This window comes from Trichoderma atroviride, chromosome 7 (genome assembly GCF_020647795.1).
Source record: "Trichoderma atroviride chromosome 7, complete sequence".
NCBI classification, from domain to species: Eukaryota; Fungi; Ascomycota; class Sordariomycetes; order Hypocreales; family Hypocreaceae; genus Trichoderma; species Trichoderma atroviride.
In genome coordinates this window covers 2,655,982-2,669,182 of record NC_089406.1, presented here as the reverse complement: position 1 = coordinate 2,669,182, position 13,201 = coordinate 2,655,982, and the positions used below count along the sequence as shown (strand labels likewise).

At 48.7% G+C, this 13,201-nt stretch overlaps 3 protein-coding genes across 3 annotated transcripts; 2 read left to right on the top strand and 1 right to left on the bottom strand.

Moving 5' to 3' along the window:
- The first annotated feature begins 679 nt into the window (after window positions 1–679).
- Window positions 680–3,284, top strand: TrAtP1_012875 (uncharacterized protein). Its single transcript, XM_014088574.2, has 5 exons — window positions 680–1,091; window positions 1,164–1,243; window positions 1,303–1,883; window positions 1,934–2,093; window positions 2,146–3,284. The coding sequence occupies exons 1-5, from the start codon at window positions 1,027–1,029 to the stop codon at window positions 2,823–2,825; spliced, it is 1,566 nt and encodes a 521-aa protein (XP_013944049.2). The 5' UTR covers window positions 680–1,026; the 3' UTR covers window positions 2,826–3,284.
- A 51-nt stretch (window positions 3,285–3,335) lies between these two features.
- TrAtP1_012874 (mitochondrial 37S ribosomal protein bS16m) lies at window positions 3,336–4,052 on the bottom strand. The gene is made up of 2 exons (XM_014088573.2): window positions 3,918–4,052; window positions 3,336–3,815 (listed from the first exon to the last, which is right to left on the bottom strand). The coding sequence occupies exons 1-2, from the start codon at window positions 3,992–3,994 to the stop codon at window positions 3,548–3,550; spliced, it is 345 nt and encodes a 114-aa protein (XP_013944048.1). The 5' UTR covers window positions 3,995–4,052; the 3' UTR covers window positions 3,336–3,547.
- A 297-nt stretch (window positions 4,053–4,349) lies between these two features.
- Window positions 4,350–5,670, top strand: TrAtP1_012873 (uncharacterized protein; the record flags this gene model as incomplete). The annotated part of the gene is made up of 7 exons (XM_014088572.2): window positions 4,350–4,361; window positions 4,419–4,527; window positions 4,593–4,658; window positions 4,721–4,815; window positions 5,114–5,210; window positions 5,272–5,500; window positions 5,568–5,670. 7 exons carry the CDS (start codon window positions 4,350–4,352, stop codon window positions 5,668–5,670), a joined length of 711 nt encoding a protein of 236 aa, XP_013944047.1.
- Between the last annotated feature and the right edge of the window lie 7,531 nt (window positions 5,671–13,201).

Sequence of the window (13,201 nt, the reverse complement as noted above, 5' to 3'; positions counted from 1 at the left end):
TTTTAATGCCTGTATTTAGATAAATAAAAAAAACATTCACTCTCATGGTATAATTGGTGCGCCTATTTGAAGACATGAAGCGTCGTCGTCTACTAACATGCGTGTAGTACTTCGTATAGCTGATAATCGCCACGATGCGGCGTAACATGGCTCAGGCACCACACGTGCTTCTGAAACATCGTGCCTGTTTTCTTTCTGTGACCACTGGAAATGGCAAATCAATGCAAAAGCATACTGCCAATGGTGGCATGACTACAGGGACTACAAAACACCACTCATGGAAAAGGGTATAGATCGCCGCAATAAAGCCGTTTAACCACAGGCTCGTGGCTCTCGACATGCTTCCGAGAAGACGAAGGTGGCATCCGTCATTATGTGAATGTCAATAACAGTTTGCCGTGATACAGATAGCCCGCAGGGTACGAAGAAGACAAGACCCAAAACACATACAGCCGTAATTCTATCTCTATTCTCTGTAAATTTGCATCTTCAGCGTCGCATTCGGCAATGATATAGAATGGCGTAATCGCGAATGAAAACGGGTCATGCTGATATTGTCCCTGTGCCCCAGGCCCTGTGATTGGCTGCCCCTACCGCCGGCCGCCTGGGTCCGGGGGAGGCCCCGCCGTAAAATGCAGTCACCGTCCGAGAGGCCAGTCCGCTGATGGTTAGGGAATCCCCCATGGCCAGCTTTTCGTGGCGGCCCTCTGCTAGATTTCAGCCTCAACCTCAACCTCATCTCTTAGCCCGCCGTCGCTCGTTCGTCGCCACCGCTCCGTCTGTTCGACCCGACACTCGCTCCAGCCCTGCGCCAGCGTCGCGTTTGCGCATCTCCCTCATCCCTGGACGCCCTGCCTGTGTCGCGCGGCTGCGCTGCCATCGCGACACCCGAATATTGGCATCGACTGGTCACCGACCAACTTCCCGCCGTGCTGCCCTTGAGCACGAGAGGCTGCCCAGAGGGCTGCTATATCAGGACCGCTCAGCGGCGCTGCTGCTTGCCGCATCCGCCGTCCTGGGAGGGCTATGACTAACTACCAAAGCATTTCAGACGGGGCCGCCTCTCCTGGGGGCTCTAGCAACATGTCGAGGTGAGCATGGCCATCGGGGGTGGATTTCATCGAGAGCATTGGGCTGATTCTCCTGCCTTGTCCGGCTTATAGATCGCGACGACGAGCTGGCAAAGATGGCCGTGGTGGACAAGCCAGCATGGTCAGCAGCATTGTCAATCTGCTGAATACAAGTTCGCGACCCTCTTCCTACGACACCCACATCCACGAATACTGACTTGAGCCTGTAAAGTTGTTGGGGCCGGCACACTTGCCATGCCCTCTGTCCTGTCGCACATGGGAATAATGCTCGGTGTGCTCCTCATGGTCTGGTCTGGCTTGACCTCGGCCTTTGGTCTCTACCTCCAGTCCAGATGCGCGCGCTACCTCGACCGCGGAAAATCCTCCTTCTTCGCCCTGTCTCAGCTGACATATCCCAATGCGTCCATCATTTTTGATGCCGCTATCGCGATCAAGTGCTTCGGCGTTGGGGTCTCCTATATGATTATTATCGGCGACCTCATGCCCGGAGTGGCCTTGGGCTTCAACAGCGCCGCTGATAGGATTCCGTATCTGGTGGACCGAAACTTTTGGATTACTGCCTTTATGCTTCTCGTCATCCCTCTGAGTTTCCTCAAGAGGCTCGACTCGCTCAAGTATACCAGCTTGGTTGCTTTGGTTTCGATTGGATATCTTATCATTCTGGTCATCTACCACTTTTCCGTCGACCCCCACGCCAGCCCAGACAATATTCGGGTTATCCAGCCGGCTGGTGCCGTTGCGACACTGAGTGCATTGCCAGTGGTTGTCTTTGCTTACACTTGTCATCAGAATGTTTGTATTTCACCATTGGCTCAACGAGGAAAACCACTGATTTTCTTTAGATGTTCTCCATAATCAACGAAATTAACGATAACACCCCGTCTAGCCTGGTGAGAGTTATCGCGTCCAGCATTGGGTCCGCAGCATCGATTTACGTCCTGGTGGCCGTTACTGGATACATCACTTTTGGTAACTCCATTGTCGGAAATATCGTATCCATGTGTAAGAATCTCCGTTGCTGTACTTGTGTGTGCTTCGTGCTGACACATCTTAGATCCTACCGGAGTTGCTTCGACCATTGGAAAAGCTGCCATCGTTGTCCTTGTCCTGTTTTCCATTCCCTTGCAAGTCCATCCTTGCCGAGCTTCCGTCGACGCTGTTGTCAATTGGCGACCTAGCAGGGGCAACTCGAACGGCGGCCGTGCTGGTTCCCCTCTACTAAACTCGGCACCAGTGCAACGTGGTGATCACGGCAGCACCGCGCCAATGTCTGATCTTAGGTTTGCCCTCATCACTACGGTTATCCTTACTCTGGCCTACATCACGGCTCTTTCAGTGAGCAGTCTAGATCGTGTTCTTGCCTTCGTTGGTAGTACAGGATCCACGTCCATTAGTTTCATATTACCGGGTCTCTTTTATTACAAAATCAGCGATCCCGATAGTATCCATCACCAGCGCTTGGCCAAGGAAGACGATGACATGGACGGCTCTGACGACTCTGAAACCGAAGATACGGGAGCACTCGCCCAGAGCACTCACAGCATCGCTAGCGCGGCCAGTGCCACGAGTAACCGCAGCCGAAATGCATGGCGGTCACGCAGAAGATGGCGATGGGACTTGGAACACGTTGATCACAGTCTTTTACGAAAGATGGCATTGGCGCTAGCGATATACGGAATGATAGTGATGGCGGTTTGCCTTACTATGAATATTTTCTTCGCCGTCGGTCATTAACCAGGGCTTGGCCAGACACCTTCATTTTACAACGAAAGAAAGAGCTCGCCTCTCTCTTATCCTTTCACTCCTTTCTTCCTCTCTTTTAGAGAGGCCCTCTTATTTTTGCCTAACAACTCATACCGCAGACGTTGGTGCCCTGTTTGGTGTTGTCATTGAAAATGGCGTGCATGGAGTTATAGATGAAAGGGGTCACTTTGGCGTTGCTTGCTTTTTTCTTATATGAAGTCTTGGGTATATCGATGACACAGCTTTCGATATTCGTCCAACGAAAAATCCCCTTATAGCGGACTGTATAAGTTATTTCCCTGGCGATGGAAGTTTTTCGATATCGATATGGAAGCGCTATACGTCTCAGCGGGGGCCAGAAATGTACTCTGATATGAGCCACTAGAGAGAAGACGATAGGAATATTCTTAGACTGGTATGAATAGTGACGAGGTATAAAGATATCGCAATTTGTCTGATAGATGACAGTGATTGGCTTTTGTGAGAGGATTTGCATCAATTGATGGCGAATATTTAAATTACAGCTACATGTTATAACTGCACGTACAGTTTCGGCTCACCACCAACATATAATACACTCGTTATGGTATTTGTCCCTCTATAAAATCCATACCTGACGCCATTGAAATGCCCAAAACACATATCATACATATACAATCAGCCGCACATCCATATTTTCCACAGTCGCTTTTGATCACCCCCTCCGTAGACTTTTACCGAATCTTCACGTCGCCAGCATTAACGCTACCCTTGGTCTCGCTTTCTTTTGGAGCAAAGTGCTTCTTTGGCAGGATTCCCACCATGGACAGTAACCGCCACGCCGTATCCGTGGGCTGAGCGCCGACACCAATCCAGTACTTTGCACGCTGCGAGTCGAGCTTGATGTCCTTGTGTAGCTTGCCAGAGTTGTCATAGGGGTCGGGCTTCGGAATGGGGTCGTATGTGCCGATGACCTCGAGAGGACGAGAGTTGCGCGCAGTACTAGGAGAAAGTTTCAGTCAAAAATTCGTGGGGCACAAGCTTGGATGATATCGAAGGCGGGGGGAAGACGAGCTCCAATTGCTTTGAGTGGCCGTAACGTACCGAGCATGAGCTACGACAATGTTGTAGAAGGGGGAGTTTCGGCGCCCAAATCGGGCGAGGCGGATTTTGACGACCATGGCTGAAGTGAGGGACCGCGAGCGAAATCTGATGATATGCGACTGGCTCCAGATTTACGCTTGCAATTGGTGTTTTTCGATGGCAGTACTTGGTACCCTGGAATATTTTAGGCCGGACTTGCAGTTTCGCCGCGCCCGCCAATCAGCGTCGGCAGAAACATGGTCCGAAACCGCTGACATCACGGTAATGTATAGACGGCAATCACTGGGCCATTTCTAACGACATCATGACATCCCATCCTTCTCAGGAACCCGTTTTTTTATGGCTTCAATACAAGTGAAATTGAACTTTTGAGATCCAAATTTTCAAGTTTTAAAGGACAACTTACTTCGCCATCACCTGCAATTATCGGCCATGGCTCTCAAGGTCTTTTGCGCTTACTCCTCTTTCTACGGGCTTACAGCGCTAACTCCTGTTGCGTAGACTATCGGCGCAAAGGCTGCGGCAGCTCTAGACCAAGAACTCATGAGCACCGGTGCCTTTTCCATCGATCAACTGATGGAGCTGGCTGGATTGGCAGTCTCACAAGCAGGTCTGTCTATTCGATTGAGGGGAAGCTACGAAATTGGACTTGTCGTGCTAAGAGGTTGCCGCTAGTATATCGACTTCAGCCCCTGAACAATGGCCAAAGAATCCTTGTGGCGTGTGGGCCAGGAAATAACGGTATATTTGCGCGTATATCCCTGTTGAGAGGTAGTATATAATCCTAACTACTTTCCTCCTAGGCGGCGATGGCCTTGTTGCTGCACGACACCTCTTCCATTATGGTTTTACTCCAACAGTCTTCTATCCCAAGAGAAGTAAGAATGAGCTTTACCAGGTGAGTTGCTTTCCACATTTTGCCCAGCTTTGGCCATTCCCGTCACCGCCGTGTATGCATGAGCATGAAAGCCTCTTGTTTCGTGCATAATCCTGCTCTTGGGTTTCCTCTTTGGGTTCACTCCTTCGAAGAGTGGCACTGCCGAGGGAGTGCATCGCTTTGATATTCGAAATTGCCATGGAGTATTAATTATCGATATATCCCTTCGATTCTCTCTGTATCCCCTCTTCTCTTCAAAAACGAAGCTGCCAAGACGCGTTGTCTTTGATCCAGAAAGACAGCTAACCGTGGCTCGTAGCGATTGGCGAAGCAGCTCGAAGATCTGGATGTTCCATTTGTCGATGATTTTCCAGCCGCCATGAAATCAACAGACCATGTAGTAGATGCGATATTTGGTATGTGTGCCTCGTGCTTCGGTTATGAGAGAAACGCCCAGAGCTGACCTTTTGCCTTTAGGTTTTAGTTTCTCAGGCGAAGTTCGGGAGCCGTTTCCCGCAGTGATTCAAGCTCTCCAGGAGACCAAATTACCCGTCACCTCGGTGGATGCTCCATCGTCGTGGGATATCGAGAATGGTCCTCCAAAGACAGGCTTAGGTAGCTCTTTTATGCCCACGGCTCTTGTCAGCCTTACGGCTCCTAAGCCACTGGTCAATCACTTCACCGGTCGGCACTTTGTCGGCGGACGGTACGAACCTTTAGTTTTATCTGTGCACTGCCTTCTTTTGATGCGGTTTGCTAACCTTTGGCTATAGGTTTGTGTCCCCATCTATTGCCAAAAAGTATAACTTCGAAGTTCCTCCCTATCAGGGTGTAGACCAAGTTGTCGAGATAGAGTCGTCCGAGCAGAAGCTCTGAGTTCATCCAAGGAAGTCGTCTGATTTCAGATTGTGTGAATGTGCCTCCCTTGTCGTATCAGTCAATATTTCTGCAATATTTTTGGCGGTTGACCTCGGTTATCTTCCTTCAACTGTAATTGTGCCGGTCATCACATCACTTGACAGCCTCCTCTCAAGCTATTTGGACAGACAGGACTCGGACATCCACCTTCACGCATTTCCTCGAGTACAATCGTCACCTCCCGAGGGCAGTCGTGAGTAGGCGGCCGAGAATCCCGACAAAGAGCAACAAAGATGAGATATTCTTTCCTGCAGACTAGGCATTCAGCCGTATGCACCGTGCACATTTATCTGGAGCGCGTTTTGTCCGTCAACCGTTTTGGAGAATGGGGAATTAAAGGATAGTCAGGGGTAGGGAGGCGTCCTCGCGTCGACAACATGAGAGAAAAAGAGTGACGATGTTGCTTCGTGCCACATAGAGTGCCCAACACGATTGAGAAGTTGCACTGCCGCTAATACAAAGTGAAGTTTGAGCTAACCAGCAAGCAAACACTCTTCTCGAGCAGATGGCTGGATCTGCAGATATATGGCAGAACCAGGACAAGGTGTGGCTTCACGCAAGGAGGACGTTCAGATGGAGCCAGCTACCACTGATTGCCACTGCCCGGATCTTAGCCACAGCAGTATTGGGCAGTGGGCGGGCAGGCGTGTAGTGGCCGTGTCCCTCCGTTGCGGCTGCAAAGTTGACTGACGGAAGGCACACAATTGGCCGGCGAGCGACAAGGGCAGTTGAAACGGTGAAGAAGGACCATTCTGACAGATAAATTCGGCTGCACCACCCGCATTTCTTTGTGCTGGGCTGAGCTATGTGTGATCGGATGCGAATTGGGCACAGGAGCAGATGCTCCGGAGCAAAAGCTCCCCCCTGCTAGACTGGCGAAGCCAGCGGCGCTTACAAAACCGAGGCGAGCCCCCAATACGGTCCGCTTTTTCTAGAATTGTCTTCAGGAACTTTTCTTCCTTCTCACTGTCAATGTCTACTGAAGTCCCTAAGCTGCGGGAACGCCAGCCTCGGGGTCCGCTGCCTGGTGTGCCTGGACGGCTGCTGCTCACTCCGAACGGTCTGGATTAGGCTGGACAAGGACCAGTAGCTGAATTCGCCTCGGGACCCAGCGTGGCATGGCACTGCAGATCCAAGTTTTGGCTTTGCCTATTGGTATTATTGGCCTTTTAGCACCGTCCTTACTTACACCCGTAGCTAGTGTCGGTACATGGCTCCAAAAGGCGAAGCAGAGATGACCACCAGTCGGTATTAGCGCATCGAGGAACACCCCGATGTGAGTACACGGCACACTCCGTGTACATCGAAGAAGCCAATGTACCACTTGATAACTGCCAAGCTATGGTCCGACCCAGACAAACCCCACACAGTCTAGCCATGGAATTTAAGGCGCCACATGGTGGCGTTGTGGAGAGGCGAGAAATACTTACAACTGTATATCACCTCGATTAGATTCTTTCTGAGACGCTGTCATACCTGTCTGGCGGATCTTCAATCATGGTGTTATTTACGACCAAACTATTTGACGAGTAGCATCGGTGATGCCTTTTTGAGGCGAAGTGACGGCATATTGCTGCAGTTGTTTACAAGTGACGACTAATACCGTCACCGGTGTCTCCAGCCCCTTGTGGCTTCGCTTCCACGTTTCTTTCATTTTAGAGAGGATTTTCCCGTCGGTCAGGGCTTCTGGATTTCTATTGGGCCACTTGGAAAGATGATCATCAAACTGGGATGCCTGACAGAATGCCATGATAGGCCAATTTCACGCTTTGACGTGCTCACATGCATCAGCCACACCGGTGGGGAAGCATCTGCCGCAGCACATGCAGAATGCTATACAGGCCGTCCTCATGTTTGTTTCATACGATTAGTCGGATGATATAAGGTAAACGCAATTGAGGCGACATCATTTCGCATTCTGATAACACTTACAGGGGTAAATGCGACGCAGCATTCTTGGCACCTTGCACTCGATGCTGTTTGATGTTTTGTGGTCGTTGGAAACAAGCCAGCCACATGTGGCGTCGAGCTGGAAGCTTCCTTTCCCAACCATAGCTATCCCAGAGATTCGATCAAAATCAGGGTCTCCACTAGTCGGTTCCCATATCCGTGCAGCAGCGGAGCATAGCTTCACAAGGCTAAATACCAACTCAACATCGTTGCGAAGGCCATTCATCGCTACATTTCGGAGCAGGTATACGGTATCATCACGCTTTAGCGCCCGTGTTGGTCTCCTGTGACTCTCGAAATTACGACGCAAATGCCGCCACAACCCTTGCGCGGCACCGCACGGCACCAACAAAGCGTGTACTTGTACTTGTGGCGTTGCGCGCTGATGTCCCACTCAGAGGCCAATCAATTGGCCCGGCCAAGATGCTGGCGATCTGGGCTAGGATCTCGGCCCTTTCCCAGGGACAGACAAACAGGCATATCTGGACGGCTTGGACGGTAACAGCGGGAACAACGGTGTCAGCGTGTGCTCAGCATGAGGCTAGCCTTACGCAACGAAACAGATCGACGAGGCTTTGGTCGAACAGTCCGTCCAATCAAGGGCTCTCAATGGTTCGTCGTCTGGCTGCTCAAAATGCTCAATTCACCAATCAGGTCCATTTGCAAGGTCTAGATGCTGATCGACAGTGGCGGCTGTGGCTGCGCACGACTTGCCACCGTGGCAGATGGTAAGAAAAATTACACTGTCGCCACAATCGCTGTCTCTTTTCGACATTTGTCACGCCAAGCTTACATTGGCTTGCGACTTACAATTGGCCCGTGACTTGGAATTGGCTTGTGATAGCGGCTCAGCCTGTGGTCGGTTCGCCCGTCTTGCTGCTACCAACGCAAACTTTTTTTCCACGGACTTTTCTCAAAATTGAATGAGAGCGGAGACCATCCGTCGTTGGCGGTGAACGGTCCGTCAATGCGCCTTTAAAAAGCTGAAGCTTGATCTTTAAGCGCCGGAGGTAATGCTCCTGCCGCGAGACTTTGCGCGCAATGGGAAAACTTTTTCGCCGACCAACCCCATGGCACGGCGTGCTTCCAATTCAGCTTCAGGACCACTTGGAGATTACCTAAGGCTACTCAAGGAAGATGGGAGTTTGGCTACGGAGGAGGCTCCGAAGCATCTCGATGATTATATTCGACCGGGATCATATATCAATATGACTTTACGGACAAAACCTTGCAATGAATTCGGCTTTTCAAGGCCCTTGTTTTTCTTCTAACAAGCCACAATCTAGGAATACCCTTGTGGTTGTTGTTTTGCCACCGTTACTCTCATCATAGTGCCATAATCATAGCGTGGCCGTCTAAGACAGAAAACGTAGATATATCAAACCAAATTTTTACTTCGCCAAAGGGCAGTCAAGCACGGTTTGATTTTATTACTGCCAGCTGGCGATATGTTTCCTATCTTTGTTCTTTAACACTAGCCCCTTACTGACGCCAGTACTTTCATTATCAGCCCGAAGTATATAAGAGTGTCACTCGGTCGCCTCGTATCGGGTTCATCATTCTTGCCGAAGTTTGATATCAGACGATGGCGGTTCAGCTGGTTTTAGCGATGTGGAGATTATTCAAATGAGCGTGGCAAGTGGACATGGAGACGAAGAGCTCAATATGACGTTCTTCCGCTTATTCACATGAAATCGAATTCCTATCAAACACTTGCTCATAACTACCGTTGGAATTGGCTTGCTTCGGTATTCCGTCTCGGTTGGGGGTCGTATGCGGCCCACCGGATGCTTCAACACCCATTTGGTTGGCTGTTGCTGCTCAGACTGATGGCTTTTCAAACCCTGAGTACCGGACCTCATCTCCGGCCTTGGGGCTTGCTGAGATGGCACAGGCCATTTGCCCAGGCAATACAACGCTGCCTGATGTGCCGTTATTCGCATTTGACTGGCTGAAGAAGGAGATTAAGAGCGGCTGGCCAAGCAGAACAAAGCCACAGTTGGTGGCTGACTAGTGTCACGTACGTTGTTCGGCATGGTAGCTCGCATGGATGGATACATCCTCGTCGATGCCTAAGTTTAGGCAACTCTCTATGCCTCGCCTCTTTTGACACTTGATCGGTTGGCAATGTCGGCATAATGCGCCCAAAGTATTGTGCCAGCTGGCTCTGATTTAATCGTGTGTCATCTTGAAGCTCTCAGCTACATCTTCATGGGATATTCTGTTGTGCCGAGGCTCGGAGGGCATCCCTCGCCAAAGAATACTACAAAGCCGCGGAAGAGAATCCTGACGCCGCTATTAACATATAAGATATGGCATCTCCGGGGGGGGTAAAGACTCAACATGAATGATGACCAAAAGCAGCCGTCTTCAAAGCCGCAGTGTTGAACCACACCCACTTGGGCCGCGGTCTGTCGGCCGTTGACCGCTTCTGTGGATATACTACGAGGAGCATGACACGCCTTCAGTCATCCATTGGGGTTGACTGACGCTAGACAAGTCTGCTGCTCAACGAGCTACTCCTATACATGTGGATCGTTTCTGCAGTGAGAACATGGTGATACTTATCATGCATCTACAGGCCTAGTGCGCGACCATCTTTCTTGGCCGGTGAGGAGACGGGGAACAATAAAGGGGTAAATTGGCCGAACATGACTTTGGAACCGAGCTCTTGTCAAGGCTCCTACATATGGAGGGGGGTTCCGATCCAATGGCGATGAAGAGTTGGTGTCAGGTGCTATTCTCGAGTTTATGTCGGGACCCAGAAGGGTAACTGATTTGTAAGAGATGTCGGAATTATCATGGGAGATGGAGTCGAAAGTATGTTGACGTGTCCCTTGTTTCCCCCACGTTGTGAGGAGGGGTGGGAAAATTTTTGTACACGGATGGATAGATATCGTGCTTTGCTGCTCTCATGTTCGTTCCTCTCCCTTCTCTTCTTCCTCACCCCATCCCCCCTCATCCCCTCCTCTTATTTTTCCAATTCCCCCTTTTTTGTCTGTCTCTCTGATTCTTTTCTCTCCTCTTGATGATGGAGACACTTTGTGATAGAACTTATAAAAGCTTTGTAATATGGTGTGGCTCTACATCCTTTGCATAGCAGTTATAGATTGACGCTTGGCTTTTAAAGATGAGAAGCGTAAATAGCTTCTGAATTACCTTCACGTTGCTAATGACAGCACGCACTTTGCGACGACGATTGATAATCACGTTGATGATATTATGGCGTAGAAAACATGTCGACATCTCAATTTCCGACTGAAGCATTGGATGATGGTTCCTATCATTTACAGCTGTACATGGGTGGCCGGAAGAAGTTATATAATGTACCTTTTGTACGCAGCAGCAGTTGTACTTTTACGATACGAGACTTTCGAAATGCTAGACTCAGGGTTCAAAGACCATCTACCATACTCAAGGTATACCATTTACGGCCAGTACGAAGATGTGATTGAATCGGTGCCCGGCGGCTTGGAGTGAATCTCCACAAATGTTTCTAAATACTCACCCTAACCAGGTATTTAACTCAAACATGCTGCAAAAGAATGTTATTTTTCTCCTTCATCTTCAGTAGCTAGTCTATACAGAATGTTGCAAGTGATATCCAAAGCTCTGCATGAAATATGAATGTTTTCTCCCGAAAAATACTTTCAATGGATAATACGCGATGCCTCTTTTCCGCGCCGGAGTGGATACTAGCTCGCCGTGCCGGGATATCGGAGAGGCCCCGCTTGGGATTTTGGTGGTGACAAAGGTATCTAGAGGCAAAGAGCTGTATATCGCTCTAGGCGATCTTCAAAAACCCTCTCTACATGTTTGTTTAGTTATTCATCTACTTTAATGCAATAACCAAGTATATTAGAAACTTTTTTTTTTTTTTTTGGTTGAACGGATGTCAATATATAATGTCAGACTGAGCAAGCGGGAAAGGTTTTGAAGATGATTAGTTGAGCTTGAGGAGGTTGTTTGATGTGATTGCTACTTTGTCCACATATATAGCCCACGTTTTGATTCATTAAATTCTAAAGAATTTTCACGACTTATATTGGCGTTCATTCGTCTTTCGTTGGGATGCGCAATGCAGGATGTCTGTTGTTTGACGCGAGGCTGATTGAAAAGTCCGACTTGAATGCCCTTATGTAAGAGTATGTAGCTTCCGATTACTTTTTCTTTGTCTTTAATGTCATAATGATTCCATATGAAAGGGCCATATTGGATTTAAAGAGCTTTAGTGCGAGGCTGGTTGTTGGCGGGGGATAACATATTGGCTACCCGAGAGTGTTTTGCCGGTGCTGTGCGTTGAATGCTCAAAGACTGCGAACTATAAGGATATCTGTGTGTTTTACGATGAAAAATTGAGATGATATGAATAACGATTGTAATAGATTCAGCGCTGCAAAAATCGTGGGATTATAAATAAGAAATGTTAGAATGTTGGCATAAAGTGAGCTCCACTTCTAGTGCCATCAGGGAGAAGTGTCTCGCATTACTTTCAGTTACGGTTCAAAAGAACGTTTTTCTGCTGTGACACATAGAAATAGCTAATGTTTATAAAAGAGTTGAAATCTTCACCACGACTCGAATAAATCTTCATCGTTGGCTAGACTTGAGCAGCGACTCCATCCTTTCTGTAAATGAGCCAATGTTGGAAAAGCAGCGGATCGGTATAGAGAGCAATGTTAATAACACGCCAAAGCTTCGTAGACCCACGATATTGTAACGCTGAGACCAACGCTTCTAAAATATATCATCTGGCTGCTTAAGTGTTGAAGACGAGGGTCGCATGGCGATATAGTTGCCGAGTTTACCTACTCAAAGCGTGTAGCTAACTCTTCAACGCAATTTCATGCCCACGTTCATGGGTATAGCATATTATTGGTGGCTTTCGAATCTATCCATGAATATTATTTGGAAGCTGATCAATCTCCAGTGTTAATAGCCTATCCTTTGCATTCACGCCTGTACCTAGGTAGCCAAATCGACTCAGCTCAGATCAGGCGGCAACCAAGTCAACCGCGCTGGGATACATGGCCAATTTTGCTGTTATCGCCATTGAGCCAATTTTTAACTACAAAATGAAAAGCATTAGAGCTTTGACATATTCCTTGTAGCACTCATGTAACTATGTAGCTACCTGCATACGACGCTGGAAAACTCATCGCTCTAATTGGTGTCTAAACCCCCCCCTTTCTAGAGTTACATCTTTCTAGAGTCACATGCAAGGAATCTCAAAAGCAAGCGGGATGCCGTTTCAGGAGCTGTTCCAGATATAGAATGCTGATGGAACAGATTGCGTTTACGCGTGTTTTTTTTCTCCGGATTTCGCATAACCCATGTTTGCCAAAGGCTTTTGTTCGCATATTCCTTCATAACTCTATAATCACGACCAAAAGCATTTCAATCTCTCTGTGTACTTTTGGATCCATCTTTTTCGTCCCATGTTCCTGTAGGTAACTCTCTAGCTCGGGTATTTAGAAGGTTATGCGTCCAAGTCTGTGTCAGCGTAGTTTCACCTTCTGCTCTTCTGTTTCACGCTGAG